Genomic DNA, 20,613 nt, shown 5'->3' with positions numbered 1-20,613 from the left:
GAGAGAAGCCTGCACGCTGCAACTAGAGAAGCCTGTGCACTGCAACAAAAGATCCCACATGCCTCAACAAAGACCCCACGTGCTGCAACTAAGATCCGACACAGCCAAATAAGTAAATAAATACTTTTTAAAAACTTGCTAAAAAAAAGGATATGAGGTTTAAGTGAATACTGTAATGTTTCTGCTTTTAATATCACTGCAAACATACAAGAACAAACAACTTATGAAATCATTCTCAAAGGTTTAATTAAAATCCATATATCATTTAACATGTATAGATGTTTAAACTCTTTCAGTGATTCATATATTTTAAAATCCTTTTGCACATTTTGAGGCTAACTTCATGCTAGAAATCTACAAATGTACAGCTTAACACAAAAATACATTCGGAGTCCATTCCAATGCAAGTTTAAAACACTTTAATTGAAGACAATGTAAAGATATTTATAAACCAAAAACTACAAAATGAGCACATAAAAGTCTTCCCTTTTGAACTTTTAATAAAATACTGCTCTGTATAAGATCTAATGAAAAATTCCGGTTACTTATAAAATACTTATGTGAGGAAAGAAAGGAATTAAGATATATATGTATGAGTTATACTTACTTACATTGTTTAAAAGAACAAAACGTTGGAACACTCTGATGATATAGTACACTATCTATTACTCATATATCAAAATAGATGAAAACACTCAAAGAAGCAACTGGGTGCAGGCAAAAGAAAATGTATGACACTTCAGGCAAAAAAAAGCCCCCAAGCTCCAAAACAAACAAAAAAGTCCTTTAACTGTAAGGGAAAGAAAGGAATAAGAGAACTTAAAGCAAACTGAGGACCAAATTCTCATTCTTTATGAGAAAACAGTATGAGGATTTGGCTCAAATTACTAAAACATCTACAGAAATTTAATTATTTGGCCTGGGCAATTTAATAGTATACCAATTGCTGAAATAATAGCAATAGGTGTACTGTTGAAAAAAAATTAATTTTTACAGGTTTAACTACGTAAAACTTTATCTGTTGGAAACCAGAGTCTCCATCATGAATTGCACTTGAGATGGCTGAATGCGATTGAGCAAGGCATTACTGCTGGTTCACTCTCTCTCTCTCTCTCTCTCTCTCTCACACACACACACACACACACACACACACACACACACAAAAAGCAGCTATGGATTGGTGATATTCTTAACTATGAAAACTATTTTATACCTGTTTTTTTCTCTCCTTCTAAACAAAGGATAAGTGGTGCTGGAGTTAAGTCAGTGAAACTTCCACCTGCCCCCATTCTGTCTGTCTCGCCGCTGTCTCATACTGCTCCCTGGCAGAAGATGGAGTGGTCTGATGGAAATCTGAACCAGCTCTGTCTGAAACACATTCATTTCTGGAATTTTAAGCATTATCCTAACTAGGAAAGGAAGCTCCTGCAAAAAAACACTGTTTCACTGACAAAACTTATGAAATAAGAACACTGACAGTTTGAGTTCTATATCACTGTCTCTAAAAAAAATAAGGGAATTTCTGTGATTCATTTCTTTTTAAAGGTTGAGAATGTCTGTCATGGTCATTTCTCTCCAATAAATTAATTCTCCTCCACAGTAAAAACACAATTTGGAAGCCAGATGGTACTAAGAAATATAGCAAACTCAAAAAGCTGGGAGATTGTACACAGTTGCTTTAAAAAAGAGGCTCTGGACAATGAGATGAAGCATATTACAATGAACTTCAAAGGACAGCTGGACAGTCCTAGCTATCTTAAAGGTAGAAATTAGACAACCACTATGAAAATGTATGATTTATTAATACAAATAAAACAGATGATTTAAAAGTGAGTGAATACTAATATGTATAAAATAGATAACTAATAAGAACCTGCTGTATAGCACAGGGAACTCTACTTCACTTTGCTGTACAGTAGAAACCAACACAACGTTGTAAAACAACTATACTCCAATTAAAAAAAAAATCATAAAAAAAAGTGAGTGAATAAAAAAGACCCTGCAACTTATCTATTTCCTTGAGCTAGAAAGATATAGTCTAAAAATGCAGTGTTGGATGGGTCTTATTTAACTGTTTCCTTCTTCCAACTGCCTCCCTCTCTGACCCCTCCCCCCAAAACCTAGATTAGTTTGAAAAATATCAGTCTAAAACCAAAGCAAGTACCTGATTATAGAAAAGGAAATAAAAAACAAAAAACCTGCATCAGGAGTTTTTCATCTCTCCCACCAACAGGAAAAAAAGATCTCCTTATCTTTTTAGTTCTAAAAGAACTACTTATCCCTCTGAACAGCAAGGAAAGTCTTAAACTGAAACCAAGATACAGAGGTGAAATTAATTTTTCAGGCAACTGAGTCTCAGACGTTTAAGACATGAGTCTACATGATGTTTCAGTCAATTAATACAGTCTATCTGTAAAATTATAAAGCTCAGGTAATGTAGGAAATGGTGAAAAGGAACAATGAGACTGAAGGACCAATCTTCAAAATTCACTTAATTTGCTCAAAAAAAAAAAAAAGAAAAAAAACTTTATTGAACAAAGATATTTAGAAATAATGTTTCAGCGAGGAGAAGAAGGTTTAAATAGATTTAACTGCTCTTAGTACGTGGAAACATGAAGTATTTTGGGGAATCTGATCCTCTGTGCCCTGTACAGCCCATGGTTTCCACAGAAAGGCCACAACAGATTCAACAGTTGAATGGGCGTATTTCTAAACTTCGGGGTATTCTGAGTCTGCACCATCCAAAAAAGGAAAAACTGTAAGTTTCCCAGTCTATTAGTGGATCTAGTCTCCTCAAGATTGTCATGAGAGATTAAAAACAGTCTCTGCCTCTTACATCCTCCCCAGAGAGGGCACATCTACTGCTCTCAGGTCCACATTTAGAATAGGTGTACAAGGTGAAGAGAACATAGATGAATGCCTGACACTATCTAGTCATTATGGAGCTCTCTCCCATTTTAATCTCTCTTTAGTCTTGACTTTTAGAATAATACATTTTTTAAAATGAGAAGAAAGAATGAAAAGAAAACACTTTTACTGCCTATCCACCTAGAATTGTCAGCTTGCTTTGCTTGAATACTGAGGAAACATCCGTATATGGGTTCAGCGGCACTGTGCTTACCGAAATTTCTCTTGGAGTTTTCAGAAGACGGCACGTGCTCCTTCTTCTGGGCTTTAAAAAAGATGTGGGCTGTACATTGTTTATAGAGTGGTCACAGAGCAATGATGAGTGAGGCAATTCTTGAATGCTGGAGTTTGTAAAGTTACATAAGGTGAAAAATATTATACACTTTAAAGTAGTAAGAGGTTGACATAATCTTACCGTCACAATTTAACTTTTTTGTATTGTATGCCCCAAACAGATGTTCCCTTAAAAAAAAAAAAAAAGGTCGTGAGGCAATAAGGACAAACACTGAGAATTACTTGAGCCTCATTACTCAAGATCCCATTACAGAGAAACAAATATTCCCCAAAAAAGAAATTCTGGGAACCAATGAACATCTGAATCTAGGAAAATTAATAGAAAATAAAATCACAGAAACTCACATGACTGTGATAAATGACAGATAATGAACATTTATCTCTTACACTAAAGGCACGACTAATATACAAATATCCTATTAACATTTAGAGAAACTCTAACATTTAGCAGTTAGAGAAAGAAATCCATTTAATTCAGTACTAGCATTTTTAAAAACAAACAAAGACTCATAGCAGAGTTTTCAATGAGCCAAATGAAACTAAATATAATCATAATCAGTTCCATACAAAGATTGTTGTTCGTACTTTTAAAAAAGTATGATAACTTACTTCCTTAAAAATACAAGCATATCACAAAAATGAAAGCACAAACATATATATAAAAACTCAGGCCCTGGTACCACTGAGACATTTTCATAAACTCTAAAATAATTTCAACAGCTACAGCTTGAACAATACACACCCACACGTGACATGCAAAGACAAAACGCCAGAGTCCCTGGGCAGTTCAGCATAAAGCTAAAAATATGGAACGAGAATGAGACGGGCACTTGTCATATAAATAATGTACAGTATACACTGATGGTGCCTGTGCACACCTTGTTATTTTTAAAAAATTTAGAATTTCATCAGTTCCAGGAAGCACTACACATGGACCAACAACGGAGCTCTCATGTATGTTTAAGTAAGCAGGTAAAAAGCTATACAAATTGATAACACAATTTATTTTAATTAACATGATTAATATTTTGTACTTTATTCTATTAGAAGATTAATTTGTAATCATTATACCCTGCAGATTTTGAAACTTAATTTTATTAGAAATTACTAATGCTGGTTCTTGAATAATCTAAAAAATTGTAATTATTTACTCAAATCTAGATTGCTATTTATAATTCTAAGCAGTTAAATGAAATATTCTGATCAGTATTCTGAAGTTGCTTTGGTACAAAATTGAGAATAAAGCAAAACTGGCAGCACCACCACAAGTGTGATCACTTCACAACAGGTCCAAAGGACCCTCAGATATAATAAAACCTAAGTTAAAATACCTATAAATAAGAGCCATTCTCCTGACACTTCTGTTACATCATTAAAAAGAGAAATAAAATCCACATTCAGTAAATTATACTTGAGACCCAATTTTCATGCTCCATTTAATTATCCCTCAATGATAGTGTAAAAAATGTTTATAATTATTGCAATATGATGTCTAATTCATAGTTTAGGATGCTTCTAATGATGAGGCCAATGATTAGAGTGGTACATCTGAATGCTTAGTCCGTTGATATTATTTTAAAACAAGGTTGAATTTAGTCTTTTTTTACAGCTTTATTGAGGTATAATTGATGTAAAACAAATTGCACATACTTAAGATGCACAATTTGATGTATAGTCTTTTAAATAGCATGAAAAGTGCCTGACAACTAAAAATTTAAAAAATTTTAATTGAAATATATTGTTTTAAAATAGTACACTGTAATTTTTTATGAGACACAGATATGGATTTATAAAAAGGTGGGAGGAAAGGAATGAAATTAACTTAATTCCAAGTACAATTTATTCAGAAGGTTTAGAAACTCCAAAATTGACAGCCAGTTTTCTTGATTTTCTTCTTGAGGAGCTTGGTGTTGATTTATGGTGAGACATACTATGGCCTGGGGAGGCAGCTTCAACTTGAAAAGGAGACGCAAGTTGAGTAATCTGAGGGGACTTGAAGGAAGCTGATAAACTCTCCTGTGGAATCACTTTGGTGACATCAGAAGATGCTGACTGGCTAGTCTGAAGTAGGGTGGCTTGACAACTCTGGGCATCCTTGTTCTCAAAATTCTTTTTGTTTGCAACCCTTTTTTTAGTTACCTTTGAGGAATAAAAGCATCATTAATTAACAATGTAGACCAAAAAAGCTAGTGTCAGAAAATACCATAAACCATGCTGCTAATACTTGTCAATCACTGCTGACTTGTGACTTCCACTTATAACCTCCAAACCAGACTTTAGAAATTCAAGGAATATGGTTACAAATAAAATATTTAAAAATTATCCATAACTTAAATATAAAGAAAATTGATATTCCTGATTTTAAATCCCTTTGTTCTAGAAAAGGATGTTATTACTTGTTGCAATTATTATTATCTATTAGAACACAAACTCAGATAGCAGGGAACAGGTCAGACTGGTCACCACTGGTCAAAATATATTCTCAGTACCCAGACCAGTACTGAATGGACCTCTAGTTGGCACTGAATAATTACTGAATAAACAAAATTTTATCAATGGTCTTTGAGCAGTGAGAAACTAATTCTGTTAAAAAAATATAATAATTCTCTTTCAGGTCCCACCTGTAGAGGTATGAACTGATTGTGCACACCAGCTGGCATTCCTCCAGCCATGGGCATGGTCCCAGCATATGAAGTATGATGGAAGGGCTTCCCAGGAACTGGCACTGGTGGTGCCCATGGCATTGAGCCAAAGAGATGAGATGATGAGGGCATTATATTAGCTGTTAAAAATTATGGAAAAGCTGTTTTAGTAAAATGGTATCATAAAAGCCTTGAAATTTAAGACCTCCTTCTGCTACCCTTTTTTGGCTTTTTTTGCTTTGGCAAAGGGCACATACACTTAACTTCTGATTACCCTTGCTTACAACGTTCAACCTCAGGAGCCCCTTAAGGACTGTGAATCATCTACAGAAGTCAGCTTATCATTATGCTGTCTGGCCTACGAAGGCCAATAGTACCATATACTGATATAAGCTTTAGGAATATTTGTAATAATATTTTAAAAAATAATAAAAGGGTCATGAAACTGTCCCTTGGGGGAGAAAAGCCAGGGCACAAAGAGAGAAATCTTAAGAATCTCACCTGCCCCCAATGCTAAGTTGCTTCCATAGTGATCCCAGCCTACAAAAAAACCAAAAAAGCTTAAGTCTTGAAATCTGATCACTTTCATGTAACAGTAGAATCTTTCTCCCTATTCTAATATTTGTAATTCAAGAATTTTTTAAAAATTTACATTTTCTTATTAAAAGCACATTGAATCAGTGGTTCCCAAGACTGATTTGTGTATCTGAATCACATAGGGAGCTTATGAAATACAGATTCCTGGGCAAGGCTCCAGACCTAGTACATCAGACTCTGAGAGGCCCAGTAATCTGTATTGTTAATAAGCTCCACAGGTGATTCTTCCACAGTCAGCACCAGTGCAACATTTGGGAACTACTGCATTAAACAATGACAATTGAGACACCAGCACATTGCCACCAAAGAAGGTATGTACTGTGCTCAAACCTTCTTTTTAAAGAGATAAAAAGGCAGCCAGAATTATAAGACAGTATAGCTTAACTAAAACTCAGCTACTTAAAAAATGTTTGGATCAGGAGAGAAGAATCATAATGTATTTCAATGTTATGAATTACACATGTAAAAATTCCAGGATAAAGAACAGTCTTAATACGAAACACACTAGTAAGATTTAGAAAGTTATGTGCAAGTTTGGTGGCAGTTATAAGACTAAGAAGACCTATTTAAAAGATGCTATAGTAATCTTATGCATAGGTCAACTCAACCATTTCCCAAAATCACTGTCCTAAATATAAAATATATTTTTCTCCATTGGGACCCTTTCATACCGTAAAGTGGAAATCTATAAAATAACGTTAAAATCTTAATCTGATGCATAAGTTGTTTTCTCCTGATTAACATTCAAATCTCATGGCTTTTATATCATATATTATTATTGGAACACTGGAGAGCACAAAACCAAAAGAACTCCAATTAAACTTTAAAATTCTTGGTAGGTATGAATACACTAATAAACATGATATAATAATGAACGTAAACATAATAATCAACATTAAAAAGGTAAAATATCAAGCTATAAAATATCAATAATAAATGGGAAAACAATCATTTCTTTTAGATAATATATTCTCATAAGACAAATCCTTTTTGAGAGAAGCTTGTGGGTAGACCTTTAGGTAACCTGCATGAACTAATTACTTAAAATTAATTGATATATAGTTGCTGGATTCATTTTTGAAAGTGAAAAAGTAGTTAAATTAGATTTTCCAGGTTATAGTGGACTTACTACCTTGAGCTATATGAAAACTTCAGATCCACTGTGTCATAAAGATTTTATGCCCACACATTGTTTATACAGGCAAAGGAACGCCAGTGTAGTACAGTAACAAAACTGTGGGCTTTGTAATTAGATATATTTGCTTTTGAATGCTACTACTGCTACTTAGTAACTTATGACCTTAGACAAATTGCATTTTTAAACAAATTAAAGTAAAGATAATTATACACACACATATTGTAATAAAAAGGGTTTTCAACATAATATAGCAGTCATCCGGTCCATCCCAGGTTTAACTGTTTTAGCTGTTTATTTCCAAACTGTTCAATAATTTGCTTATACTGCTAGTTGATTTTTCAATTTTAGGCATTTTTAGACTTCCTGTTATGATAGATCAAAATTCAGTTCTTTCATACCACCCCTCACTACTTACCCTGTCCTCCCAATGTAAGTATATTACAATGTTTGTTTAAAATTATAAAGTGTTTATGATATGTGACTGTATAAATATTATTACTGCAAAGCCAAGTAGGGTACTCTGATTATGTTTCTTTTTTTTGGTAAAACTTAAAAAAAAAATTCTTTTAAGAGTAATTATCTTTTAAAAGCTCTTTAGTCTTCTATGTACCTATCCTTAATGTGAGAGAATATTAAGAAACATACATAGAGTGAGCTCAAAATCCCCTCCGCTCTTCATTTCCCTCATCACCAAGGGCAGTTTCTTTCAAATCCACAGCTTCTTATTCCCTTCATCTCTGTTTTTTCTTCCCACACCTCCTCCAACTCCCTACAACCAACCCCCGCCCCCCCCATCCCTGTGTTTTTGATGTCTACCTTAAACCCAAACTCATGCGTTGGCAGCTACTGGGCTGCCCAAAACGGAGAACAGTCCTACTCTATCTAGCCACACTAGAGACTGTAGGAGGGCAAATGGTATTTTTAGATGAACCTGCAGACTCTGGTTTCAGGCTTACTTCTCACAACTCCTTAAATTACCTAAGCATTTAGGTAATTTTTTTTGTTTCCTCAAAATGATGCTTCTTAAAAGAACTTTCCAAAAACAATATAATTCAATAACTAATATTGAAAAGAGCAAAATACCTTACCAGTAGGTTGGGGAAAAACTGGAGGAATGGTTCCAGGTGGTACAGCAGGAGGATAACTTGGAAATATTGGTGGAGGCAAAGGGAAATTCACTCCTAAGGAGCCCTATGGAAGTATTTAAAAGTTATAAAACAATGCAACAAAAACATCCAGAGGGATTAATTAAAGAGTTAGTAGAGAATTCATGGACAGTTCTCACCAATTGTTGTAAAGCAAAAAGTGCAGCTTTTTCCTTGGCTTCATTTTCAGAATGGCACTGTGGCCCATGTACCAGTAAGCCGTTAGATAATTTTACCTGGCAAACTGTCATTGTCTAAAAAAAAGAACATGAATGGTTATGAAGTTATCTGTCCAGGAAGTTGACCTCCTCCTCCAAAGCTTAGTTTAAACAAATGGAATAATTTCATCTAACATTTTGTAAAAAAAAATTTAAGAATTCAAAAAGGGACTATCAGCTTAAGTTCTGGTTTATGATGCAAAAACTACAATTGTTGCCTTATCTTTCAATGTTTACAAAGTTAAAATGATCTCTAAGCTAGCTGAAGGACCAACCATCATAATGTAAATGAAAGCCAGCAAAACTTTTTTCTTTATATCTCGGATCAGGAAACTAGGTTTTCTACTTGTTTTGTATGTAAGATTTTATTGGAACACAGCCAAGCCCACTCTTATGTATCACCTATGGCTGTTTTCATACTGGAATTGTAGAGGTGAGTAGTTGTGACAGAGACGATATGGCCCACAAAGCCTAAAATATTTACTATCTGGCCATTTATAGAAAAAATCTGCTGACCCCTGCTTTCCACCATCCTTTACAAAGCACATATTTCGCTAATATGAATTAACTGCTAAAATTTAAAAGACTCAGAGGTTCTGACTGATTTTATATTTACATTTAAATGATAACTCTTTACAGTATGCGCTTTTCTTTTATAAAAAAGATTTAAAAAAATGTTACTTTTTCAAAAGGTAGCCATTTTTATGTAGTATTATTAGTTTAATCATGCTTTCTGCTTTAGGTGAGAATGTGTCAAGAATCTGGATGTAAAAAGGAGAAAACAGCCTTCCTGCTGTGGTTCTCAAGGTGCAGTATGGGGATCCTGGAGGTCCTTGAGTCCCTTTCTGGGGATCCTTGAGGTTCAAACTATTTTTATTATAATATGAAAATGCTATTTGCCCTTTTCACTCTCATTTTTTCATAAGTATACAGAGAACAAAAAGTTCATTGATATAATTTCAGATTCTACATTGCACTAACTTTTAAGAAAATACCATGTTTTAATGTAGTATCAAAGAATATCCAGTTATATGAAAAGGCTATTAAAATTTTCTTCCTTTTTCCAACTATCTATTTGTGTGAGGCCAGATTTTCTTCATATATTTCAACCAAAATCACGTATTACAAGAGATTGATAGTAAGAAGCAGATATGAGAATCTAGCTTCTCTATTCAGCTAGAAGATGGATAAGACTTGCAAAAATGTAGAGCAATGTGACTCTTCTCATTAAATTTTTTTTGAAGTCTTTTTTTTTTTTTTTTTTTGTGGTACGCGGGCCTCTCACCGTTGTGGCCTCTCCCATTGTGGAGCACAGGTTCCGGACGTGCAGGCTCAGAGGCCATGGCTCATGGGCCCAGCCGCTCCGCGGCATGTGGGATCTTCCCGGACCGGGGCACGAACCCGTGTCCCCTGCATCGGCAGGCGGACTCTCAACCACTGCGCCACCAGGGAAGCCCTCGATGTCATTTTTAATTAACAACATTAAAAATTTTTTTCAGTTTTAATTTTTAATTCGGTAAATATGGATATAACACAAGTAAACAAAAGTTCTTTGGGGTCCTCAAAAAAAAGATGGGGAGTTTCTGAGACCAAAAAGTTTGAAAACTGCTGCTAGAGACCAAGATCCCTAGCTCTATCAGTCTGAAGAATCTTGCGAGGCTACCTGCTGCCCAGTTCCTCTACCAGTTTCTCTGAGGGGTCTGGTTATGCATAAATGGAAGACCCAGAGTGAGAGGTATTAATCTATGCTGCTCATAAAGTCAAAAAAATCAGCTCCACTATATTATTTCTAGCCAAAGATTTTCAGTCAATTTATTTAAGCTCAGTGTTCAATAAGTTATGTAAATGGAAGAACAGTAATATACAATACCTGTGGTGTTCTCAGAAAGGAGAAATCTGGTTGTGGCATTCCAACAAGTGAACAAATTCGAGAAAGTTCAGTTACTGGTGTGGACACAGGAGGAATCTGGCTGGCAGCAGGCCAGCACACACTGTCCACAGACTGAATATTATGGTACTCACTAGCACTGTGAGGCTTGTTCATATAAGATGCTGCCAAAAAAGAGAAAAGGACATATCCACATTAAATGATATCTCAAACTATGCAATTATGGCAGGGCTTTACAGAATAGCAAGGAGGACATTGTTGAAAAGTGAGAAGAGGAATCTCCCATGAAACAAATATAAGAACTATTTAGTTTTGCCTAAAATGACTAAATTCAATGAAGATTTTAGATGATTATGATTAATTACTGATATATAATTAAGACAAAGATTTAAAAATGTAAGTAGATGACTGCCAAAAATTAGCATTGTGAGAGATTAATGACTACTTAGTTATTCACAGGCAAAATCTAAACATGCAAATGGCTTTCTTGAGCTGATTTACAATTAATTCTTAAGTTCTGAGGCTTTAGCTTCAGTCTTCTCAAAATTCCATCCTATTTTCTGAGACACATGGATGAATGTTTCTTTTGATCTAAAATAATGCTTCTTAAAAGTTTTTCTGAAATTAAGTCTTTTAAGTGCCTTTATTATGCTATAAAAATTCTGAAAGTTCACATTCTTTATAATCAACAAACTCACCAACAGAACAAAAAGCACACCTCAGTGAAGAATGAATCTAAACCTCTTACTGTTATAGATTTAAAAAAAAAAAAAAGTGGGCTTCCCTGGTGGCGCAGTGGTTGGGAGTCCGCCTGCCGATGCAGGGGACACGGGTTCGTGCCCTGGTCCGGGAAGATCCCATATGCCGCGGAGCGGCTGGGCCCGTGAGCCATGGCCGCTGAGCCTGCGCGTCCGGAGCCTGTGCTCCGCAGTGGGAGAGGCTACAGCAGTGAGAGGCCCGTGTACCGCAATTAAGTGGCTTGCCTGAAGTCACACATTAGTTCTGTTACATGAGCTGGATTCCGAGTTCTTGACTCTAAGGTAGATGATATTTTTTACTATGCTGAAGTATAGTAAAAGTTACTTGCTTTTGACAGTGGGACCATATTTATCCAATATTGTTTTAAAATTTTATTTTGCTCTATTTCAAGAGCATATCTGTCCCTAGGATAAATATTGTTTCCTGATAGTTACTGGAATTTTAAATTATTTATCCCAATACTCAGTGGAGTATAAATGAAGTTAGGCTCTGATTTTGATACTTAATAAATGCAGATTACCTTATTTCAAAATGTTTTTTACCTCTCTGAGAAACTTCTGTCCCCAACCTACTTTTACATGAGTCATTTTTCCTGGTAGGCTTTTGCAGATAATTACAGTCAAAATATTAAAATACAGGGGATGCAGAAGGTAGGGGTAATGATGGACATCTACTGAAATCCAGCTATGTGCCAGATGTTATGCTATAGGCTTCTTAGACTTTAGGTAAGTGCCCACTTTCCAGCGTGTGCCTCCATTAATTATTTTAAATTGATTTTACAGCTTCTCCTATTTTTATGTTGGTCAAGTTATTTTAACGTAATACTAATATCAATTATTCGCACCTATGATGTGTCAGACACAGTGCTAACTGCTTTATATATGTCATACAATTATCACAACCGTCATTTGCAATGTTATTTTGTAGATAAAAGAATTTATAGAAAAGTTAAGTAATGTATTTAAGTTACATAATCATTTTTAAATTACTGAGAAAAAGCTAAAATGTGAAAACCTTTCCAGGTTTGGGATCTCCAGAATGAGTATCTGTAATAGTATAATTTAAGTAGTCACAAGGAGGGACTTCCCTGGTGGCGCAGTGCTTAAGAATCTGCCTTCCAATGCAGGGGATGCTGGTTCGATCCCTGGTCAGGGAACTAGATCCCACATGCATGGAGCCTGCTGGTCGCAACTAAGGAATACACGTGCCACAACTAAGGAGCTGGCGAACTGCAACTAAGCAGCCCACCTGACGCAATTAAGACCCGGTGCAACCAAAAGAAATAATAAAATAAAATAAATAAAATTAAATTAAAAAAATAAACTTATTAAAAAAAAGAAATACTGAAAAAACGTCACAAGAAGACATTTAGGGACTACAGATCTATTGGTTACATAGTTACATTGTTATATAAATGACACAAGTATAAAATTATACTCTTATTTGTTACACTTTTTTTTTTTTTTTTTGCGGTACGCGGGCCTCTCACTGCTGTGGCCTCTCCCGTTGTGGAGCACAGGCTCCGGACGCACAGGCTCAGCGGCCATGGCTCACGGGCCCAGCCGCTCCGCGGCATGTGGGATCTTCCCGGACCGGGGCACGAACCCGTGTCCCCTGCATTGGCAGGCGGACTCTCAACCTCTGTGCCACCAGGGAAGCCCACGTTACTCTTAATTATACTTAATTATCTTTAAAAATCACATGATTAAAAAATAAATGAACTAGATTTTTGAAGTGATTGGTCATTAGTACTAGTACTTAGCTTACTTACTTAATTTCTTACTTTGTTTAGGCTGTGAGGAAGATCCATATTCATCTCTTCTACTGGAGGAAACAGTGACCTCATTACCAAATTGTTTCATCTCATTCTTATGGTCCACAGTGTCAGAGCCATCAATTTTTAGAATTTCTTTAAGCATCCGAGTTCCCTTCTGTTTTGAAAATGATTGGTATGGCGATAGTAGGGATAAGGGAGAAAAGTTAAAAGCTACAGACCTTATTGATGTTTCTTTTAATAAGTTCCATTGTTAAAAATTATGATGATAACTACATTCAGATAGAGAATAAGGAAAATAAGAGTTGAAAAAAAAATTCACATTTCCTGGCAAAGAAACAATACTTATCATTCTGCTTAACTTTTGACCAAATTGTCTAGTGGCAATGTTTGAAAAGCAAGGGAGCTATGGTGGCTAAATTGCCCAGGGCAGCCTGATCTTTCTCACAGGATGACAATAATAATGCCACACACCAGTCTACATAAGAGAAAGTGTTTTAACTGTTGCACAGGGTATGTGTGGCTAACAGTAATGAAATTACCATAGTGTACAAGCTCTTACAAAATACGAACCATAGCAAATGACTGTGGTGACAAATGTTCTTCGCTTGGAGGCTCTTCATGATGAGATGACTGTACTTCATTTTCTTTGGAGATATTCAAGGATGCTAAGAAGTTCTCAATTCCAGGATTAGGCTAAGAGAATAAATATTTTGTGCATGAAGATGAAAGTACAAGGACACGAAAATAGCTCAGAGTTTTATGTACAAAAATGATCATTTAATTTTCACTCAATCTTCTTCCCAGGTGTTAAAGTTTGGGAAGAGAACTTGTATAAACCAGTCTTTTAGCTTATCAATGGCATTTGGATAACTAGTTTCAACCTTTCGGTTTTCTGAGACTTCTGCACTCTCATTTCTCTTCAAAAGCTTAACATTACATTTGGCAGGCCCTTCAAACACCTGTAAGAGAGTACGAATGAGTTTTTGTGCAAATAAAATTATAATTCCGACTTAATAGTATTCTAAATAAATTGCTGCAAACTTTTTAATGTGTTATTTTCTCTTTTATACCATGAGAAAAAAGGGGGCCCATAAACTTGATGAGGGAAAAACTTCCATCTTTATTTTCATTAATTTCTAAATGAGACTTAGTATTCCCTTCAATTATGAATGTAGGCAATAAAACACAATGGTGGTGATTCTAATGGTATTTCAATATTACTGGTTTTCTTTCAAATCTTATGTATTTTACTGTAGCATTAAAACTATTATTCTGAGAAAGAGTCCATAGGCTTCACCAAAGAGGTCCACGGCACAAAGAGTTTATGAACCCCTTCTCTAGAAGAAAGGAAATTATAGCATAAGAGATGACTCTGAAAGTCATGCAATTCAACCCTTTATTGGTATCTAAAAATTAACGGGCTGAGAACCTGTTATGTGCCAAGATATCTTCTAAGGTATCTCTTTTTTTTTTTGCGGTACGCGGGCCTCTCACTGTTGTGGCCTCTCCCGTTGCGGAGCACAGGCTCCGGACGCACAGGCTCAGCGGCCATGGCTCACGGGCCCAGCCGCTCCGCGGCATGTGGGATCTTCCCGGACCGGGGCACGAACCCGTGTCCCCTGCATCGGCAGGCGGACTCTCAACCACTGAGACACCAGGGAAGCCCTAAGGTATCTTTTATAAATGTAATATATTATAGCTTATAAGAGATCTAATTTTTAAGAACTTTGTGTTATATAATATCCATATAAAATGCACGTAAGTGTACATAAATATTTTTAGACTTAAAATGTTTTTTTGACTATAAAATATATACATACTCCTTATCAAACAACAAACTATATAAAATAAAACATAAATGATCTCAGTTTCCCCCATTAACCTAACTCCACAGAATTAACTGTTAACTTTGCCATGTTGGTCCATATACTTTCATTGAATATACAAACATATTTCTACATATTTTATACATATAATGTACCCACATATATTCATATATGTAAGTATGTTTGTATGTATTTATGTATATACAGACTATATATAATGAGAGACACAAGTGATATATTTTTATCTCCATTTTAAAGATGAAGAAATTGAGGCTGTGAGAAGTGTAGTGAATTGCTCAAGGCCACCCAGCTGTTAAATGGCAGAACCAGAACTTCAGGTCTCTCTAGTTCCAAATCCTGGACTCCAGCTGTACAACCTCCCATCCAAGTGACTGACAGGCTCAGCAACCCTCCTGTCATGCACTTTATGAATCTGGCTGAAAGGGCTACAAAATTCAGTCAGATGCCACAGAGCCACCAACTACAATAAAAAGTGGGCTACTAGCATAGTGCAGGGAGATCAGCTCGGTGCTTTGTGACCACGTAGAGAGGTGGGATAGGGAGGGTGGGAGGGAGGGAGGGAGGGAGGGAGACGCAAGAGGGAAGAGATATGGGGACATATGTATATGTATAACTGATTCACTTTGTTATAAAGCAGAAACTAACACACCATTGTAAAGCAACTGTACTCCAATAAAGATGTTTAAAAAAAAAGTGGGCTACTAGAAATGTGATTTTAAGAAGCTTACCTGCCTATTTGATATTTTTTGTGACCGACTCTCAGTTTTAGGACTCTTACACTCTTCTTTAACTAGAGACAAGAAAACAGAGATTTTGTTAAATGAAATTTGCTGCACATCAATTAAATTTACCAAGTATTTACCATAGCAAGGCACTGTCTAAAAAATTCACAGAATTCCAAGGAGACAAAGGCCCTGATCTTGAGGAACTTATAATTTAGATGAGGGTGAGAAGAGAAACTCACAGATGACAACAATAAGGGAAAAAGAAAGGTGGCATCTAACTGAGCCTTGCAGGACGGCAGGTTTCCAAAGGGCAGAATAAGAGGCTAAGTACTCCAGCAAAGGAAATAATAGGAGAAAAGATAAATAATAGTAGAAGCAGAAAGCAAGGAATATTTGTAGAACTAAAAACAGACCAGTTCTGCTGGAGGTTGAGGAGTATAATGCAGCTTAATTTAACTAGAGAAGCAGGCTGCAGCCACAATCTGCAAAGGACTGAAGACTATGGAATTACACTGGTAGGCAATAGGCACAATCACAGAAAGGTTTTGAGCTGGTAGGAATCTGATCAGAATTGTGCCTTAAGAAAATTATAGTATGGCAGTGGCTTATTAGCTAGGTAGAAGGAGTAAAAGACCAAGCAGGAAGCTATTTTAGTATTCCTGTTAAGGGGAAATGATGGGAACAGAAATAAAGTGAAAAGGATGGATTAGAAAAGGAAGAAGGAAAGGGAAAAAAGAAAAGAAGGAAGGAAGAAAGGGTGGAAGAAGGGAGAGAGGGAGAGACAAAAGAGACAAAAGAGGAAAGAGAGGATGAGGAAAGAAGTAAGGGGAAGGGATGGAAGGGGGAGGGAGGGGATGGAATGAGAGAGGAAGGAAGGGACAAAGATGGGAAGGAAAGGGAAGAGAGGGAACAGAGAGGGGAAAAGAAAGGAAGAGAGGAAGGTAAGGAAGAATTCTTGCAAAAAGGAGGAAAATAAAAAGTGACACCACTGCTATTCAACATTGTACTGGTGGTTTTATCCACAGCAATTAGGCAAGAAAAATAAATAAAAGGCATCCAGACTGTATAGGAAGAAGTAAAACTATCTCTATTTGCAGAAGCCAAAAAAATTAGGGCAAATAAATAAGTTCAACAAGGTGCGAGGATACAAGGTCAATATATAAAAGTCAGTTTTATTTCTATAAATAGTAATGAACAATCTCCCCCCCACAAAATTAAGAACACAGTTCCACTGACAATAGTATTACATAGAATAAAATACTTAGAAATAAATTTAACAAAAAAAGTTCAAGACTTGTACACTGAAAACTACAAGACATCACTGAAAGGAGTAGAAAGGCTTAATATTGCTAAATGACAGTACTACCCAAAGTGGTCTACAGACTCAATATGATCCCTATAAAAATTCCAGCTGCCATATTTGCAGAAACAGACAAGCTGATCCTAAAATTCATATGGCAATGCAAGAGACCAGAACAGACAAAATAAACTTGAAAAAGAAAAACAATGTTGGAGGATTCAAACTTCCCAATTTCAAAACTGATAACAAAGCTATGGTAATGAAGACGGTGTGTTGTTCCAAAAAGATGGCATATAGATAGGTGAAATGGCATTGATAAACTAGAAATAAATCCATACATCTATTGATTTCTGACAAGGGTGCCAAGACAATTCAATGGAGTGCAAAGAGAATTCAATGGGGAAAGAACTGTCTTTTAGCAAATAGTTCTGGGACAACTAGATATCTACATGCAAAAGAGTGAATACGGACCCCTATCTCATACCATGTATATACTTATTCAAAAATGAAAAAAGGACCTAAATGTTAGAGCTAAAACTATAACACTCTTAGAAGAAAACATAGGTGTAAATTTGTGTGACCTTGAATTAGGCAATGGTTTCTTAGATGATACCTAAAGCATAAGCAAACAAAGAAAAAGTAGAAAAAAACAGATAAATCGGACTTGATGAAAATTAAAAACTTTTGTACTTCAAGGACACTGTATAAAAAGTTAAAAGACAACCCAGAGAATAAGAGCACATATTTGCAAATCAAATATCTGCTCAGCATACAGGATACAGAATATAAAAAGAAGTCTTACAACTCAAGAATAAAAAGACAACCCAATTTTAAAATGAGCAAAGGATATGAATATATATTTCTCCAAAGAAGATATACAAACAGCCAATAAGCACATGAAAAAATGTTCAACACTATTAGTCATTAATGAATTACAAATGAAAACCACAAGGAGACCCCACTTTACATTCACTAGGATGGCTATAATAAAAAAGATGGATAATAACAAGTGTTATAGAGGATGTAGAGAAATTGGATCCTCATATATTGATGGTGGGAATGTAAAATGGTACAGCTACTTTGGAAAACAGTTTGGTAGTTCCACAAAAAGTTAAGCATAGAGTTAACACATGACTCAATTATTCCATTCATTCATATATACCCAAGAGAACTGCAAACATATGTTCACACAAAAACTTGTACATAAACATCCACAGCAGCATTATTTATTACAGCCCAAAGGTGGAAACAATCCAAATGTCCATCAATGGATGAATGGATAAACAAAATGTAGTATTCATACTATAGAATACTGTTCAGCTGTAAAAAGGAATGAAGTACTGATACATGCTACAACATGGATGAACCTTGAAAAGATTATGCCAAGTGAAAGGAGCCAGTCTCAAAGGTCCCATATTTTATGGTTCTGTTTACAGGAAATATCCAGAATAGGTCAATCCACAGAGGCAGAAGTAGATTAGTGGTTGCCAGGGCTAGGGGAATCACTACTAATAAGTATGGTATTTCTTTTTGGGGCGATGAAATTGTTCTAAATTTAGACAGTGGCACTGGTTGTACAACTTTGTGAAAACACCAAAAAACACTGACTGTACACTTTAAAAGGATGAATTTTATCATGTATGAATTATAACTCAATAAAGCTGTTAATTAACAAAAATAAAAGGAAGCAGTTAGCACCACAAGTATACTTTCTAACTCATAACTTACATTTTCTGTGAGGCTCATGTTTTCTTTGCTTAACGCTGTTCTCATTAAAGCCAGATTTGTGATGTTGAGTTACTTGACTTATTTCTTGAGGTAGAACTGCACCCTGAAAATTAAAATTCTTATAAATGATTTAAACAAACTCTTAATATTAAAACTACTTCTCTTCCTCAATGCTTAATAAATACTTTATTATTTTTATAAAAGTTATAGAGCTCACTAGAAAAAGATTTAAGGAATGCAGAAAAGTATAGAGAATTTAAGAAAACCACTCAAATTCTACCGCCCCCAAAATAACCATTAACATTACGATCACCACTCCAGACGTTTCTCTATGCATTAGTTAGATAGTAAGGTACACAGAAAACAATCATTTTACAAAAATGCTTTCAACAGAAAGAATTCAATCTAATTTTGTTTGAAGTTAAAGAGAAACTAAAGATTAAACTTTAGGTGAATGTTTCTTCATAACAGAAATATCAGCCTCTAAAGATCCCTCTAGATTTGCTTCAAAATAATCCTATCTCTGGGGTATGTGGGGATAGGAAATGAATAGGTATCATGGAAGAAACAGAAGTGGACATGTTCAAGGTAAAGGATGGGTACATGTAGATTTATTATACTATTTTCTTGACTTCGTTATTTTAAAAATTTCCATCAGAGTTTTAAAAAATTCATCATTCCTGTCCCTATGTTATAAAAGTTGAGGATATTATTAGCCCTTTCACATCCTTTCCCCTAATATCTGATTTTTATTAATTAATATTTATAATGTCAAGGTTTTCAATTGCTGGAAGACTATTACCAGATAGCAAGACTGATTATAAAGCTGCTGTAATTGAGACAGTGCATGAATGGGCAAAATTAGCAAAATGACATGAGTAAGTTTCATATAAAGATCACAGCAGATCCTTTTGCTTTCTGATAGGGAGAAGAGACCTGAAGGCAAAAAGAGACAGATAACTTGCCACAGCTGAAGTGGGAAGGGGAAGCAGAAGTAGGGGCTGGAGATGTTCAATACAAATTAATCACTTTACAATGATTACACAATTTTGCTTTTGGTGGGCCCTATTTAATTTTTTCTGAGCACAGACAAATGAACACTGGGTACATGTGGGCTCTTTACCAGGGCTCTTTACTCTTTTAAAAAAAGGGCTCTTTACTCTTTAAAAAAAAGGGCCAAGAGATTTCCATCCACATAGCACAATGGCTTGTGAGGGATTCTGACTCTAAAGAAGGGAATTAGAACAGCAGGTTCAATAAATTGGTGTGAACGAATACTGTGTGTCTATTATGTGCCAGGCATGGTTAAGATGTACTTTGCATCCATTATCTTAACATCATTATAATAATGCTATAATCATAAAAATGCTATGGTGTATTTTGATTCCATGTTATAGAGGAGTAAACTGAGGCTCAAAGTGATAATGTAATTGGTTACAGAACTAAATAGGAGAGCTGATATCTGAGCTCTAACTCTAAAACCCATGTTCACAGTACCATTTCAGAGAAAAAGTGCCCTAAGTTTAATTAGAAAGAAAATATCCTACTTTTAAGTATGTTTTTTTGAGTTCTTCTGTTTGATGTCTACATAAAGCTATTTGTGTCAGTCACATTGCCATATTCTGCCAATAAAGACTTGAATTTTTTT

The 20,613-nt window shown here is 35.4% G+C and overlaps 1 protein-coding gene across 3 annotated transcripts in view; it reads right to left on the bottom strand.

Moving 5' to 3' along the window:
• Positions 1-221: 221 nt before the first annotated feature.
• XRN1 (5'-3' exoribonuclease 1) overlaps positions 222-20,613 on the bottom strand; it is a 100,804-nt gene continuing 80,412 nt past the window's right edge. Inside the window, exons 33-42 of one of the 3 annotated variants that reach the window (XM_067737615.1) lie at positions 18,966-19,068; positions 15,941-16,002; positions 13,936-14,058; positions 13,360-13,519; positions 10,812-10,993; positions 8,864-8,977; positions 8,667-8,769; positions 6,345-6,383; positions 5,823-5,983; positions 222-5,340 (exon numbers count right to left, since the gene is read on the bottom strand). In XM_067737615.1, the coding sequence (XP_067593716.1) occupies positions 5,041-5,340; positions 5,823-5,983; positions 6,345-6,383; positions 8,667-8,769; positions 8,864-8,977; positions 10,812-10,993; positions 13,360-13,519; positions 13,936-14,058; positions 15,941-16,002; positions 18,966-19,068 (1,347 nt within the window). In that variant the 3' untranslated portion in view covers positions 222-5,040. The remainder of the gene's footprint in view (positions 5,341-5,822; positions 5,984-6,344; positions 6,384-8,666; positions 8,770-8,863; positions 8,978-10,811; positions 10,994-13,359; positions 13,520-13,935; positions 14,059-15,940; positions 16,003-18,965; positions 19,069-20,613) is intronic. The other 2 variants (XM_067737616.1, XM_067737617.1) reach the window with 2 other exon arrangements.

This window comes from Pseudorca crassidens, chromosome 5 (genome assembly GCF_039906515.1).
Source record: "Pseudorca crassidens isolate mPseCra1 chromosome 5, mPseCra1.hap1, whole genome shotgun sequence".
Classification (NCBI taxonomy): domain Eukaryota; kingdom Metazoa; phylum Chordata; class Mammalia; order Artiodactyla; family Delphinidae; genus Pseudorca; species Pseudorca crassidens.
The sequence above is the reverse complement of the archived record's forward strand: the minus strand, read 5'-3'. Positions and strand labels throughout refer to the sequence as shown.